Source organism: Lepidochelys kempii, chromosome 24, assembly GCF_965140285.1.
Source record: "Lepidochelys kempii isolate rLepKem1 chromosome 24, rLepKem1.hap1, whole genome shotgun sequence".
NCBI lineage: Eukaryota > Metazoa > Chordata > Testudines > Cheloniidae > Lepidochelys > Lepidochelys kempii.
Genome location: NC_136403.1, coordinates 13,607,529 through 13,624,252, shown reverse-complemented (window position 1 = coordinate 13,624,252; position 16,724 = coordinate 13,607,529). Strand labels below are relative to the sequence as shown.

The following is a 16,724-nucleotide window of genomic DNA, read 5'->3' as shown; positions in this document are numbered from 1 at the left end:
CTATCAAATCCCCTCTCACTCTTCTCTTCTGCAGACTGAGGATATGTCTACACTATGAAATTAGGTCGTATTTATAGAAGTCAGTTTTGTAGAAAGCATTTTTGTACAGTCGATTGTGTGTGTCCCCACACAAATGCTCTAAGTGCATGTAGTCGGCGGAGTGTGTCCACAGTACTGAGGCAACCATCGACTTCCGGAGCGCTGCACTGTGGGTGGCTATCTCACAGTTCCCACAGTCTCTGCCGCCCATTTGCATTCTGGGTAGAAATCCCAGTGCCTGATGGGGCTAAAACATTGTTGCGGGTGGTTCTGGGTACATATCTTCAGGCCCCCCTTCCCTCCCTCCATCCATGAAAGCAAGGGCAGACAATCATTTTGCGCCTTTTTTCTTGAGTTACCTGTGCAGACACCATACCACGGCAAGCATGGAGCCCGCTCAGCTAGTATGTCTCCTGGGTGCTGGCAGACGCGGTACTGCATTGCTACACAGCAACAGTTTATTGCCTTTTGGCAGCAGGCAGTGCAGTATGACTGGTAGCCGTCGTTGACGTAGTCCAGGGTGCTCTTTTAACCGACCTCGATGAGGTCAGGGGCGCCTGGGCAAACATGGGAGTGACTCAGCCAGGTCATTTCCAAATCGCCTGGCCTCTGGTTACACACAGCCAGACACCAGGGCTTTAGAAGACCACAGGAGGGCGCGGTGCGCATCAGAGAAGCTTTGAAAACCAGTTTCATGACTGTCCAGGCTACGGTGTGAAAGTTCTGTTTGTTTCTCCTTGATGAAATCCCCCGCCCCTTGGTTCACTCTACTTCCCTGTAAGCCAACCACCCTCCCCTCCTCCCTTCAATCACTGCTTGCAGAAGCAATAAAGTCATTGTTGCTTCACATTCATGCATTCTTTATTAATTCATCACACAGATAGGGGGTTAGCTACCAAGGTAGCCCAGGAGGGGTGGTGGAGGAGAGAAGCACCAGAAGGGGTGGTGGAGGAGGGAAGGACAAGGCCATACAGCACTTTAAAAGTTTAAAACTTCAAAATTTATTGAATGCTAGCCTTCTGTTGCTTGGGCAAGCCTCTGGGGTGGAGTGGCTGGGTGGCCAGAGGCCCCCCCACTGCATTCTTGGGCATCTGGGTGAGGAGGCTACGGAACTTAGGAAGGAGGGTGGTTGGTTACACAGGGGCTGTAGTGGCAGTCTGTGCTCCAGTTGCCTTTCCTGCAGCTCAACCATATGCTGGAGCATATTAGATTGATCCTCCAGGAGCCTCAAGCATTGAATCCTGCCTCTTCTCATCATGCTGCCGCCACCTTTCAGCTTCAGCCCTCTCTTCAGCCCGCCACTTACTCTCTTCAGCCTGCCACCTCTCCTCCCAGTCATTTTGTGCTTTCCTGCACTCTGACATTGTCTGCCTCCATGCATTCATCTGTGCTCTGTCAGTGTGGGAGGACAGCATAAGCTCAGAGAACATTTCATCACGAGTGCGTTTTTTTCGCCTTCTAATCTTCGCTAGCCTCTGGGAAGGACAAGATCCTGTGATCCTTGAAAAACTTGCAGCTGGTGGAGAAAAAAAAAGGGACAGTGGTATTTAAAAAGATACATTTTATAGAACAATGGGTACACTCTTTCACAGTAAACATTGCTGTTAACATTACATACATAGCACATGTGCTTTCATTCCAAGGTCACATTTTGCCTCCCCCCACCACGTGGCTATCCCCTCATCCCTCCCCCTTCCCCGTGGCTAACAGCGGGGAACATTTCTGTTTAGCTACAGGCAAACAGCCCAGCAGAAACGGGCACCTCTGAATCTCCCCTTAAGAAAAGCAGCCTATTTCAACCAGGTGACCATGTATGATATCACTCTCCTGAGGATAACACAGAGAGATAAAGAACGGATGATGTTTGAATGCCAGCAAACATACACTGCAATGCTTTGTCCTACAATGATTCCCAAGTACGTGCTACTGGCCTGGAGTGGTAAAGTGTTCTACCATGGTTCACGGAATAAGGCTGCCCTACTCAGAAACCTTTTGCAAAGGCTTTGAGAGTACATCCAGGAGAGCCGCGAATGCCAGAGCAAATTAATCATTAAACATGCTTGCTTTTAAACCATGTATAGTATTTTAAAAGGTACACTCACCGGAGGTCCCTTCTCTGCCTGGCGGGTCCAGGAGGCAGCCTTGGGTGGGTTCGGGGGGTACTGGCTCCAGGTCCAGGGTGAGAAACAGTTCCTGGCTCTTGGGAAAAGCGGTTTCTCCGCTTGCTTGCTGTGAGCTATCTACAACTTCATCATCATCATCTTCCTCATCCCCAAAACCTGCTTCCGTGTTGCCTCCATCTCCATTGAAGGAGTCAAATAACACGGCTGGGGTAGTGATGGCTGAACCCCCTAAAATGGCATGCAGCTCATCGTAGAAGCGGCATGTTTGGGGCTCTGACCCGGAGCGGCCATTTGCCTCTCTGGTTTTCTGCTAGACTTGCCTCAGCTCCTTAAGTTTCACGCGGCACTGCTTTGGGTTCCTGTTATGGCCTCTGTCCTTCATGCCCTGGGAGATTTTGACAAATGTTTTGGCATTTCGAAAACTGTAACGTAGTTCTGATAGCACAGATTCCTCTCCCCATACAGCGATCAGATCCCGTACCTCCTGTTCGGTCCATGCTGGAGCTCTTTTGTGATTCTGGGACTCCATCATGGTCACCTCTGCTGATGAGCTCTGCACTCACCTGCAGCTTGCCACGCTGGCCAAACAGGAAATTGAAATTCCAAAAGTTCGCTGGCCTTTTCCTGTCTACCTGGCCAGTGCATCTGAATTGAGAGTGCTGTCCAGAGATGTCACAATGGAGCACTCTGGGATAGCTCCCAGAGGCCAATACCGTCTAATTGTGTCCACAGTACCCCAAATTCGACCCAGCAAGGCCGATTTCAGCACTAATCCCCTTGTCAGGGGTGGAGTAAGGAAATCGATTTTAAGAGCCCTTTAAGTCGAAAAAAGGACTTCATCGTGTGGAAGGGTGCCCGGTTAAATCGATTTAATGCTGCTAAATTCGACCTCAACTCCTAGTGTAGACCAAGGCTAAATTACGCCAGTTCCCTCAGCCTCTCCTCATAAGTCATGTGCCCCAACCCCCTGATCATTTTCATTGCCTTCCACTGGATTCTCTCCAATTTGTCCACATCCTTTCTGTAGTGGGGGGCCCAAAACTGGACTCAATACTTGAGATGTGGCATCACCAGAGCCAAAAAGAGGGTACATATGCACTTAAGCATATGAATAACTTTAAGATTTGAGTAGCCTCATTGATTTCAATGGAACTACTCACATGGCCAAGTTCTTTGGTGGATTGGGATTATAATTTGCAGCAAGCCAAGTTCTGTTGACTATCATGGACTTGCTGTCTGCTCAGCATGCAATGGGCGGCTAAGCTGGTTCTGCGTGAAGGTTGTGCTCATGACCAGTCTGGCTCTCCCATGCTATCATCATTTTTATTAATTGGGCTGGGTTTGCTCTGTGGATGAGGGGAAAGCAGTGGACATGTTATTCCTTGACTTTAGCAAAGCTTTTGACACGGTCTCCCACAGTATTCTTGCCAGCAAGTTAAAAAGAAGTATGGACTGGATGAATGGACTATAAGGTGGATAGAAAGCTGACTAGATCATCGGGCTCAACAGGTAGTGATCAATGGCTCCATGTCTAGTTGGCAGCTAGAATCAAGTGGAGTGCCCCAAGGGTCGGTCCTTGGGCCGGTCTTGTTCAATATCTTCATTAATGATCTGGAAGATGGCATGGATTGCACCCTCAGCAAGTTTGCAGATGACACTCAACTGGGAGGAGTGGTAGATATGCTGTAGAGTAGGGATAGGATTCAGAGGGACTTAGAAAAATTAGAGGATTGGGCCAAAAGAAATCTGAGGAGGTTCAACAAGGACCAGTACAGAGTCCTGCGCTTAGGACGGAAGAATCCCATGCACCGCTACAGACTAGAGACTGAATGGCTAGGCAGCAGTTCTACAGAAAAGGACGTAGGGGTTACAGTGGATGAGAAGCTGGATATGAGTCAACAGTGTGCCCTTGTTGCCAAGAAGGCTAACAGCATTTTGGGCTGTATAAGTAGGAGCATTGCCAGCAGATTGAGGGATGTGATCATTCCCCTCTATTCAGCATTGGGGAGGGATAGCTCAGTGCGGCGGGAGGGATAGCTCAGTGATTTGAGCATTGGCCTGCTAAACCCAGGGTTATGAGTTCAATCCTTGAGGGGGCCATTTAGGGATCTGAGGCAAAAATTGGGGATTGGTCCTGATTTGAGCAGGGGGTTGGACTAGATGACCTCCTGAGGTCCCTTCCAACCCTGATATTCTATGATTCATCTGGAGTACTGCATCCAGTTTTGGGCCCCATACTACAAGAAGGATGTGGAAAAAATCCAGCGGAGGGCAACAAAAATGTTTAGGGGGCTGGAGCACATGACTTATGCGGAGAGGCTGAGGAAACTTGGATTATTTAGTCTGCAGAAAAGAAGAATGAGGGGGGGATTTGATAGCTGCTTTCAGCTACCTGAAAGGGGGTTCCAAAGAGGATGGCTCTAGACTGTTCTCAGTGGTAGCAGATGACAGAACAAGGAGTAATAGTCTCAAGTTGCAGTGGGGGAGGTTTAGGTTGGCTATTAGGAAAAACTTTTTCACTAGGAGGGTGGTGAAGCACTGGAATGCGTTACCTAGGGAGGTGGTGGAATCTCCTTCCCTAGAAGTTTTTAAGGTCAGGCTTAACAAAGCCCTGGCTGGGATGATTTAGTTGGGGATTGGTCCTGCTTTGAGGAAGGGGTTGGACTAGAGATCTCCTGAGGTCCCTTCCAACCCTCATATTCTATGATTCTATGTCCCATACCTGCCCTCATGAGGTGTGAACTGCCCCTCTGTTCCTAAGAGTTTTACCTGGGTTTGTTTTAAGTCATGAGACACATTTTCAGCCTCAAAACTATATACATGACATTACAACCTATAACATTACTATAACAACAATTTTCAGTGCATCATGAGCCTTCCGAAGAGACCCGACATGACAAACTATGCATTGGATATCACACAATCATATTATAAGGATGAACATGAGGGTGTGGGGTGTTTCCCCGAGATACATACCTGCCCCCTTAGTTTACTGCAAGAGGGTTAGTCACTGGCTATCTCAAAGGCAGTTTGTGTTACAGTTCCCTTGGCATCCAGCCATTAAGGCCATGAGGCAGTGTGCCTCAGTTTTCCCATCACCCAGCAAACCAGGTTTTTATGGTTTCTCCGCTGTGATAAGCTTTAAGTCTGTTTGCAGGTATTAATTGAAAAGTAGCATTATCATAAGGTTTAACATCCATGTCAAAATTCTTATCCTGGAAACTTAACATTAATACCAAAATTGTTATCACAGATGTACAATTACAAGTATCTTTATGATACCACGCCCTCTGTTCAAATATTCTAGTTTGAGGTTAGTTTGTTCATTATCCCGGGTGTCGTTTGACTCTCTCCCAAATAATCAGTAACTGGCTTTTCTTTCTCTTCAGTGTTCCACTCTGTGTGGGCTCTTAATTTAATCATGTTTCTGGAATTTTGGTGCCTCTGGGTCTGGCAGATTAGGTGTCCAGGGGGGATCCTGCACATTGACTGGCCCTTTGAGGAGCGGTCTCCCAACCCCAGGACTGTACATATGCAGAAAATCCAGCTCCCCTTTTGGAGTTACCCTGTGTTTCCCCCTCCCAGCACCGAGTCCTTCCCTGCCCCCTAGAGGTCTGTGATCTGTGCTCCCTGGGCTAGGTGTGTTTACCCTTCGATCAGATTTTCCTTTTCCCAGCAGCTTTCCCATAACTGCTCTCTGTGTCTCACCAGCCTGGGGGAAAACACGCCACTCTCTGCCAGTTGGGTCATTTGTGTTCTCACAAACTGCCACCTGGCAATTTCCTGGTCTCAACAATTCTGCTGTCACAGGCGTTGGAGCTGCATCTTGATGTAAAGAGACACAGTTACTTTCCAAAAACGTATCAGAAATAGCATCCTGAAAAACTGGGACCTGGATTGGGGTACCCTCTGCCACCCCTTTCTCTGTCTCTGAGAAGTTAGCTGTGTGACTGCTCCCCTCCAGGAGGTCAGTTACACAGTCCCTTCTCAAACTCTGGGTCACAGGCTGAGTGTCTGGGTGCACAGATGCTGACCCAGCCATCCTCCTAGTGTCCCAGGCATCCTGCCCCAAGTGACTAGTGAGGATACACTCCTGTACCCCCACTATTCCTTCCCCAGTTTCCTCCTCTGGGCCCCATCCTAAGACACATTTCTCTGTGCTCCCTCGGAAGGGTTCTATCCCTTGTTCATCTGCAAAACTCTGCCAGCTAATAACTGGGACAGTTTCCTTAATCACTGACAACACCTCTCCTGCCCTGCACCTGAGGGCATGTTGCCTTTCTGCTGGAAAGGAGCTAGTCTCAGCCCCTCCCATACTTGGAAGCACACTGCTTCCCTGTGTTACAGAGTCACAGGAATCCTCACCCACCTCAGTGGTTTCTGAGGAGGTGGTGTAATCTCCATTCTTAGAGGTTTTTAAGGCCCGGCTTGACAAAGCCCTGGCTGGGATGATTTAGATGGTGTTGGTCCTGCTTTGAGCAGGGGATTGAACTAGATGACCTCCTGAGGTCTCTTCCAACCCTAATAGTCTATGATTCTATGATTCTCTGGGCTCTCCTCTGGGAAACATTTCTTTTGCTCCCTAGAGCCGGGTTTATCTCTGGTTCTGCTGGCAGCTAACAACCTGGACAATTCTCTCCCTGTCAGTCCCTTCCTGATGTGGAGTTGGTCTCAACCACCCTCCCACCTGGAAGCATGTGGCTTCCCCAACAGCAGAAGAATCAAGGAGACTCTCTCCCATTCTCTCAGCCGTTCCTGAGACCTTACCCTTTCCCTCGGGGGTCCCAGCATAAAACTCCTTCCTGCTGCAGGCAAGTACTTTAACCTGAGCTACATGGAAAAAATCATTACCAAGGAGCAGGTCAACTGGGAGGTGTTCTATTACCCCCACAGTCAAAACACTTTCCTAACCTCGCCAAACCACATGGATTTTAGCTAGTGGTACGAGAAATCTGCTTTTGCCCACCCCCACAATCTTTGCCATTTGGCCAGGCAACATACTGGCTTTGGGACCACACTCTGTTTAATCAGAGAGATCTGGGCCCCTGTATCCCTCTGTCCCAAGTATTCCCCGCCATCAGTTTGGACAGCCTTAACAAGCTCCATATCTGGTTCTGCAGAGGCTAATCTCACAAAACCAACATAATAGGTTTCCATTGCTTGGGGGTTTCTGTGCTGAGGACAGCAGAACGAACACGAGCTATTGGTTGCCTGCTTCCTCATAGCACAGGGCATCTATTCCTCAGGTGATCAGTGGAATTACACTGATAGCACCTTTTGGGCTCTTCTGCTTTTACAGGAGATTTGGGATGAGGGTTAGCAGTAGAGGGATGTTTTGGGTAAGAGAATGTTTAGGCTCCCAGCCCCCTTCTCTCTTCACAGAGGCAAAATGGGATCCTCCCTCCCCACAAGCTTTAAACCCCTCTTTCTGGGGCCTGCCCTCAATAGATGCCGGAGTCTGCTCAAAGGCATCAGCTAAAAGAGCCATCTCATCCACAGACTTGACATCTTTGTCCCACAGACACTGCTTCACATCAGCCTGACATATGCTTAGGAAATGCTCTTGAGCAACAAGATCCAACATTCCCTCAAAACTTGCCACCTCCTTACCCCTCACCCATTTTCACAAAAAATCTTTCATTTTATTTACATACTCCCCATTACTCATACCAATATCCCTTTTAAGATACCTAAATTTCACTCTATATGTTTCAGGGGTAATCTGAAAACTTCGCAAAACAGTATCTTTAAATTTACAATAGTCTAAAGCGTTTTCAATAGGCATTCCATTGAAAACATTTTGGGCTTTACCAGTTAATTTCGCAGTCAGGGAAGGAACTCTCTTATCACCAGGGATTTCATGTATTACACACAACCTTTCAAAGGTAGTCAGATATTCAGCAATATCATTCTCCTCACTGTATGCAGGACATAAGTGTTCCCACTTGTGGATTTTTGGACTGATGGGAGCCATTGGGGTCGGGCGCTTTGGTTCTGCTTCTCTAGCAAGTCCAGCTGGTGTTTTCTCTCTCTCTCTCTCTTTTTTTCTTCTCTCTCTCTTTCTTTTTCTTTTATCTCCAGTTGTTTCAGTTGCAATAATCTCTGGTGCTCCCTCTCCTTTTCTGCAACCTGCAGCCTAAAAAGATCCAACTTCTCAATCGCTTCACTGCTTTCACTCATTTTCCAACTTTTTGGTTTCGACTTCCCTTTCCTGAAATAAGCAAACAGAAAATAACGAAACTGTGAGCTCCTCCTGAGTGTTCTTAGCCACTGCACTTAAGACTCACTGAAAATCACAAATACCAGTGCTTCAAGTGTGAACTTCACTTGGGGTAACAAACCACACATACACCCTGCTCTGCTGTGCCACTGTGAGGTTCCCCTGGTGTTATCTGGACCAGTGAGCTGCTAGATCACTCCAAGTTATCTGGACTCTGGGAGCCAGCCTCACCCTGCTCTGCTGTGAGAACCCCCACTCCTGGGCTGTTCACGCACAGCTGCTGGCATGTAAGCTGCTCCTTGGATTGTGCAACCGAATGACACTAGCCAATATCTCCGGTCCCAGACACAACCCTAGGAACCTCCGTCTTGCAGTGCCCAGTTATGCCCACCGGACACCGCAAGCTAAAATGAGTTTATCAATTTAACAAAGAAATTGATATGTACCAGGCTTGTTATCCCAATGGGATTCTCTGACATGCTTCAAACCAAATGCACTGCTTCAGGTAGAATAAACAAACAAATTTATTAACTACAAAGGATAGATTTTAAGTGATTATAAGTCAAAGCATAACCAGTCAGATTTGGTCAAATGAAATAAAAGCAAAATGCATTCTAAGCTGATCTTAACACTTTTCAGTGCCCTTACAAACTTAGATGCTTAGTTGCACTTCAGCCTGGCTCTGCCCTTTGATCCGCACTTCAGTTGTTTGGTGGTGATGCCTGTAGATGGAGGTGGAAGAGAAAGGAAGAGCATGGCAAACATCTCTCCCTTTTATCATGTTCTTTCTTCCCTCTTGGCTTTGCCCTGCCCCCCTTCAGGGTCAGGTGAGCATTACCTCATCATAGTCTCTGACTGACCAAGGGAAGGGGGATGACTTACTCGAGAGTCCAACAGATCTTTTGTTGTTGCCTAGGCCAGTGTCCTTTGTCCCTGTGAGGCTGGGCTGGGTTTGTCCCATACATGCTCTGATGAGGTGTGAACTGCCCCTTTGTTCCTGGAGAGTTTTGCCTGGGCATGTTTTAAGCCATGAGGACACATTTTCAGCCTCATAACTATATACATGAAATTACAACCTATAACATTACTATAACAACAATGCTAAAAGAAAAGGAGGACTTGTGGCACCTTAGAGGCTAACAAATTTATTTGAGCATAAGCTTTCGTGAGCTACAGCTCCCTTCATTGGAGGCATTCAGTGGAAAATACAGTGGGGAGATTTATATACATAGAGAACATGAAACAATGGGTGTTACCATACACACTGTAACCAGAGTGATCACTTAAGGTGAGCTATTACCAGCAGGAGAGCAGGGTGGGGGGGAAACTTTTGTAGTGATAATCAAGGTGGGCCATTTCCAGCAGTTGACAAGAACATCTGAGGAACGGTGGGGGGTGGAATAAACATGGGGAAATAGTTTTACTTTGTGTAATGACCCATCCACTCCCAGTCTCTATTCAAGCCTAAGTTAATTGTATCCAGTTTGCAAATTAATTCCAATTCAGCAGTCTCTCATTGGAGTCTGTTTTTGAAGTTTTTTTTGTTGAAGAATTGCAACTTTTAGGTCTGTAATCGAGTGACCAAAGAGATTGAAGTGTTCTCCAACTGGTTTTTGAATGTTATAATTCTTGACATCTGATTTGTGTCCATTTATTCTTTTGCGTAGAGACTGTCCAGTTTGACCAATGTATATGGCAGAGGGGCATTGCTGTCACATGATGGCATATATCACATTGGTAGATGTGCAGGTGAACGAGCCTCTGATCGTGTAGATGATGTGATTAGGCCCTGTGATGGTGTCCCCTGAATAGATATGTGGACACAGCTGGCAACGGGCTTTGTTGCAAGGATAGGTTCCTGGGTTACTGGTTCTGTTGAGTGGTGTGTGGTTGCTGGTGAGTATTTGCTTCAGGTTGGGGGGTGTCTGTAAGCAAGGACTGGCCTGTCTCCCAAGATCTGTGAGAGTGATGGGTCGTCCATCAGGATAGGTTGTTGCTCCTCGATGATGCGTTGGAGAGGTTTTAGTTGGGGGCTGAAGGTGATGGCTAGTGGCGTTCTGTTATTTTCTTTGTTGGGCCTGTCCTGTAGTAGGTGACTTCTGGGTAATCTTCTGGCTCTTTCAATCTGTTTCTTCACTTCAGCAGGTGGGTATTGTAGTTGTAAGAATGCTTGATAGAGCTCTTGTAGGTGTTTGTCTCTGTCTGAGGGGTTGGAGCAAATGCGGTTGTATCGTAGAGCTTGGCTGTAGACAATGGATCGTGTGGTGTGGTCTGGATGAAAGCTGGAGGCATGTAGGTAGGAATAGTGGTCAGTAGGTTTCCGGTATAGGGTGGTGTTTATGTGACCATCGCTTATTAGCATCGTAGTGTCCAGGAAGTGGATCTCTTGTGTGGACTGGTCCAGGCTGAGGTTGATGGTGGGATGGAAATTGTTGAAATCATGGTGGAATTCCTCAAGGGCTTCTTTTCTATGGGTCCAGATGATGAAGATGTGATCAGTGTAGCGCAAGTAGAGTAGGGGCATTAGGGGACGAAAGCTGAGGAAGCGTTGTTCTTAGTCAGCCATAAAAATGTTGGCATACTGTGGGGCAGAAGGAGAGGCCCCGAGATAGAACAGATTCTTCTGCTGGGGTAAGAGTATAGTTGGATAGATTAACAATATTGCTGGGTGGGTTAAGGGATCACTCTCATTACAGTGTGTATGGTAACACCCATTGTTTCATGTTCTCTATGTATATAAATCTCCCCACTGTATTTTCTACTGAATGCATCCAATGAAGTGAGCTGTAGCTCACGAAAGCTTATGCTCAAATAAATTTGTTAGTTTCTAAGGTGCCACAAGTACTCCTGTTCTTTTTGCGAATACAGACTAACACGGCTGCTACTCTGAAACCTAACAATACTCAGTGCATCATGAGCCTTCCGAAGACACCCAACATGACAAACTTTGCCTTGGATACCACACAATCATATTATAAGGATGAACATGGGGGGTGCAGAGTGTTCCCCCGAGATACAGAGTGTCACAGTTGTGTTGAGAAATTTTGGAAGGTGGTGAAAGAGGAGTGTGTGCTGTGATGAGGAGCTGTGTGTTTGGGGTTATCATATATTGGCTGTGTTGTCATGTTGGTGGTTGTGTTAATTTGTATCAGGGGGACAGGGCTGAAGAATTTTGTGTTGAATTGTGTGGGTGATAAATGAGGGTGTATGTCTGGGGGATCAAGCTTGGGGACTTTGTGTTGATTTGTTTGGGCATGTGGACTGCGTTGGAAAGTTTGTGTTAAGTTGCATGAGAGGTGAATCAATCTTTAAAGAACTGTGGAGCAGTCTCCCTTATATCGCTGACTCATTACAACCAATGAAATTGTTGAATACAAACTAGGGATAGCGTAAGGGTGGTGGTTGGTTGAGATACATCTAAATCACAGTGGGCTAGGACTTTTGGCATGGCATAGCTACATGCCTTACTGCTTTATTATATATAGATTAGTATTATTATTTATACTACTGTAGCACTTAGGAGCCTAGATACTGGACTTGAGTTCCCTGCCATGTTGATATGACCAAGAGTTTTTCTTTCAGATCCCTGCGAAGCTCTGAAATGCCGGACCAAAGAGACATGCCGTACTGAGGATGGCCACACAGCATGTATTCCTGACTACATGGGAACCTGCTTGGGCTCAGGGGACATGCACTACCAAACTTTTGATGGTCTGAAGTTTGACTTCCAGGGCACCTGCACCTACACCCTGGCCAAATACTGTGGGAGCGACGCCACCCTGGAGCCTTTCACCATTGATGAGAAGAATGACAACAGGGGCAGCCAGGCCATCTCCTTTCTGCGGGTGACCAGCATCTACATCTATGGGTACAACATCTCCATCTACAAGAGGGAAGTTGGCAAAGTCCAGGTGAGTCTCCCAGCTCAGGGCTCTGGCACTTTTCGACTTACAAGGCACAGTACTTTTGCGTAGTGTCTCATACAAACAGAATCCCAGACAGATGCCGTCAGCTGAATATGTCATGTGGGCAATACAAGTACATAAATACGTCTGATCTGTATGATCTGTATGTTTGAAAAACTTATGATAGATAGATAGATAGATAGATAGATAGATAGATAGATAGATAGATAGATAGATAGACAGCAAAAACAAGACTTTGTGGCTAGATCTGAGGTGGGCAAACTATGGCCCGTGGGCCACATCTGGCCCATGGGACCGTCCTGCCCGGCCCTTGAGCTCCCGGCTGGGGAGACTAGTCCCTGCCCCTCCACCTCTGTTCCCCCTCCCCTGCAGTTATGCCGCCGTGCGGGCAGCGGGGCTGTGAGGTCCTGCCTCCCTGAGCAGCATGGTAAGGGGGCAGTGGTGGCACGTGCTTGTGCAGCAGTGGGGGGGTTGTGTAGGGGGTCCCGGGGGGCAGTCAGGGGACAGGGAGCAATTGGATGGGGTGGAGGTTCTGGGGCAGTCAGGGGTCGGGGAACAGGGGGGGTTGGATAGGGCGTGGGAGTCCCAGGGGGCCTGTCATGCGGGGGTGGATAGGGGCGGGGGGGCAGTCAGGGGACAGGGAGATGGGGGGGTTGGATTGGGGATGGGATCCCGGGGGGGCGGTTTGCGGCAAGAGGTCCTGGGAGGGGGCTGTCAGGGGAGAAGGAGTGGGGGGGTTGGATGGGTCAGGGGTTCTGAGGGGGGCAGTCAGGGGTAGGAAGTGGGCAAATAGGGGGCAGGGTCCAGGCTGTTTGGGAGGCACAGCCTTCCCTACCCGGCCCTCCATACAGTTTCACACCCCGATGTGGCCCTCGGGCCAAAAAGTTTGACCACCCTAGGGATAGATGGATAGATATTTCAGATAGGTAGAATCTATATAGAGATATAGGGAATTCTGGAAACAGATACCTTAGGTAGATAGTGAAGCTAGATAAATACTGTGTTTATTCCGGGACTTTGGATTGATTTCAGTTGTTCTTCTTGAGTTAGGAATGGGTAAACAGTGATTTAGGATTTGACCAATATTTTACTTGCTGCTGGTTAGAGTGACAATGAATAACAGCCAAAATGAATGGTGAGGCTACATTTGGAGTAAGAGCAAGTGAGGATGAAAGAAGAATAATGCCCATCGTGTTCCTCCCCTCCTGTCTGTCACTAGCTAAATGGTGTGATCACCAGTCTCCCGGTGATGCTGAAAGATGGTAAAATCAGATTGTACCAGAAAGGCCTCAGCACCGTTATGCAGACGGACATTGGTCTCCGGGTGGGGTACAACAAGAACTGGCATCTGGAAATCACCCTCCCCAGCAGCTATTATGGTGCCATGTGCGGTCTTTGTGGGAACTTCAACCAGAACCCAGAAGATGACATGATGTCCTCCAATGGCATCAAAGTCTCCTCCATCGTGGGCTGGGCTGCCAGTTGGAAAGTCCAAGACCGGGACCCCTTTTGCTGGGATTATTGCCAAGAGACTTGCCCAATGTGTGATGAGAACAAGAGAGATCTGTATGGGGATGACAGTCATTGTGGGGTGATCAGTAAAGCACCGGGAGGGCCCTTCAGAGAGTGTCACTCCAGGGTGAGCCCCGACGACGTATTTGACAACTGTATTTATGACGTCTGTCTGAATGAGGGGAACAAGACCATTCTGTGTGAGGCGCTGGAGGGCTACGCAGACTCCTGCAGGGACCATGGAGTCACTGTCTATGACTGGAGGACTCCATCCAGCTGTGATGAATTTGGAGATTGGAATTCTGTCAAAACAAGTGGCAATGGGACTAATTCGACAGTTTACCCTGTTGATGGAGGGGATGGTGAGTGACCTGAGCATGGGGATGGGAATATCCAGGTTCCTGGGGCATTGGGATGTGCATTGAGTCTTAGGGTAGAGCTCCCCCTATTCTGAAGAATTTCCTGTGTTTGGTTAGGTGTACCCTAGTAGTCTCCCCTTGAAGAACTCGCAAGCCTGAAAGAATGACAGACACAGGTAGCTTATCTGCAATTTGGCTATCAGTGCAATGTATCTAGCAAGCAGGCAATGGTGTCGTTCAGTGTCTATGGGCCATAGGAGTCTGTGGAACATTTCTAGTTGTCTTCAGAGTGAAACAGCATAAGAACAAAGCAGTGGGCGATCCAGGAGTTAGGAAGGGAGATCCAGGAGATGAACTTTTTCTCCCATTGAAATACGTGGGCATCAAAGGTGATTAAAACTCTCAGAATTTAGCCCCTAACATGTGTGGCTCTCACTGACAGGCCCACCGACAGCAATTCTGGGACCCAGGGCAGCTGCGCTGCTGGGTACATTCTTCCAGCACAGCCAGACTTCCACATGCCCACCTGGCTGCCTTTGCTGCCACCGGTACCACCCCTCTTGAGCCTAGGAGCCCTGCGGCCCACCTGGACGATTCAAAAGAGCCTGGGACTCCTGGCTGCTACCATGGCAGTGATGGTAGCCGGTGGCTCCCGGGCGATTTTAAATTGCCTGGACCCTAGGCAATATCCCCTTCCCCCCCATGCTGTCAGTGGGCCTGCTCACTGATGTATGGACTGAAATGCCACTCCCAAAGGAGTCAGTGGGAATTAGCCAATCACTTCAGTGCCACAGCAATGGGTTATTGAGGATGTGCTGGATCAGAATCAGGGGCATTTAAGAACATGCATAACTTTAAATGTGTGAGTAACTTCATTGATTTCAATGGAACGGCTCATATGGTTGCATGTTTTGCTGGACTGTGTTAGGGGGCTTATTCCTTCACCCACTTACTTCCCTGGTCCTTCTCGCATGAACAGAGAGCAACAATACCCGAAGTCCAAAGGTGCAAACAATTCGATGTTTATTGGGGTGAACTTCCAGCAAGCATGATTCCAGTTTCCTTCCTTAGTATCCTCCTTCCCAGCTCTGACACCACAAAGCCTTACACCTGTGTCCCTGTTCCCATTCCTACCCTTAGCCAAACATGATTCCAACTTCCTTACTCCCATTCCCTGTTCCCATTTCCCCCTTTAGCAAAACATGATTCCAATTTTCTTACCCCCATTCCCTGTTCCCATCTCACACACCCACATGCCCACCCCCACCCACACCCAGTCACTTCCTCATTGACTACAGATTATATAGTAAAACTTGAGTTCTGCTTAGCTATACCTTAACCAATCATTTTCCTGAAATTTAACTAACCAATCCTAACATATTGTAACATGATTATGTAACCAATTATATCCCACCACCTCAATTAGTTTACATCCAGCAAAATTAATTATACAGCAGACAGGAACAATCACAGAACCAGACAGAGATTATACAGACAAACAACAGCAAAGTGGGAACTATAATGACAAAACAATGCAGAAGTGAGGATTTCACATCCCAGCTATTGATAAGTGAGTTCTTGCCAGACAGGATGCTATCAAACTAAGTTTCCTTTTACATTTTCTAGGCACTTCCCTTTCTCTGGAGGTGATAGGGATACAATCCTGTCCTGATAGTGCCTAACAGCCTGTTGCCGGCACCCAGTGCCGAGAGGCTGAACAACAGCTTGAGTTGGTTCGTTACCCGGTGTGCTACACCCAATAATCACAACGGGGTGGAGAAGCAGAAAAGTTTATTTGAAGCTTCAAAAAGGTACAGGGAGATTTGAATCTCAAATCCTGTACAACAGAGCAGGAAGTTACACAGGCTTTTATACATCCTTTTTCCCAGCATACTTATCCAATAGCAAGCTGCTCCAAGTATCCATATAGCCAGCCAATCCAGTTCCCAGCTAGTTCCCTGATTCTCTGTATCATTTGTTAAACTATACATAAAGCTGCTTTATTCAGCATTGTTCTTCCATATCTCCCCTGTTTGGCCTTGCTTAGTTTCAGGCAGTCTGACTCTGCAACATACTGTTGCAGATTCTCAGCATAACTGCTGTGTGTGCCTCCAGGCGGGGGGGCCAAGGACACTTGGGCCTAGTACGCAGAGCTGCTGCGAGTGCCTCCAGGCAGGAGGCGGGGGGGGCAAGGACACCGGGGCCTAGTGCGAGGGGGCTTCATCGACACTCGTGGTCTTCCATCCCCTCGAGTTACCTAGTGGCCATACCCCAGTGTTCCCAACAAGCCCAATAGCACCTTATTTCAATGTGACTAGTTTGGAATGTGAGGATGTGACCGTTCGCTTCCCAGCTTATGGCTGCCTCTGCTGCTTAGCCAAAGGCCTGAGCCTAAGCACAGGGCCACAAACTGTCACAGTAAGAGAAGGCCCTTACACCAGCATACAGTGATTTTGATTCTTTCTTTTACACCTCTATCACTAGCCAAGTGATAAGAATACACCTAAATTCTTAGAGTACAGGCCTTTGCAGACAGGCCTGAATA

General features: G+C 47.7%; 1 protein-coding gene across 1 annotated transcript in view; it reads left to right on the top strand.

The window, feature by feature from the left end:
* Window positions 1–16,724, top strand: part of LOC144929823 (IgGFc-binding protein-like) — a gene marked incomplete at its 3' end in the record, with an annotated part of 48,551 nt that overhangs the window by 17,566 nt on the left and 14,261 nt on the right. Inside the window, exons 11-12 of the mRNA XM_078850395.1 lie at window positions 11,965–12,293; window positions 13,528–14,182. Coding sequence (XP_078706521.1) covers window positions 11,965–12,293; window positions 13,528–14,182 — 984 coding nt within the window. The remainder of the gene's footprint in view (window positions 1–11,964; window positions 12,294–13,527; window positions 14,183–16,724) is intronic.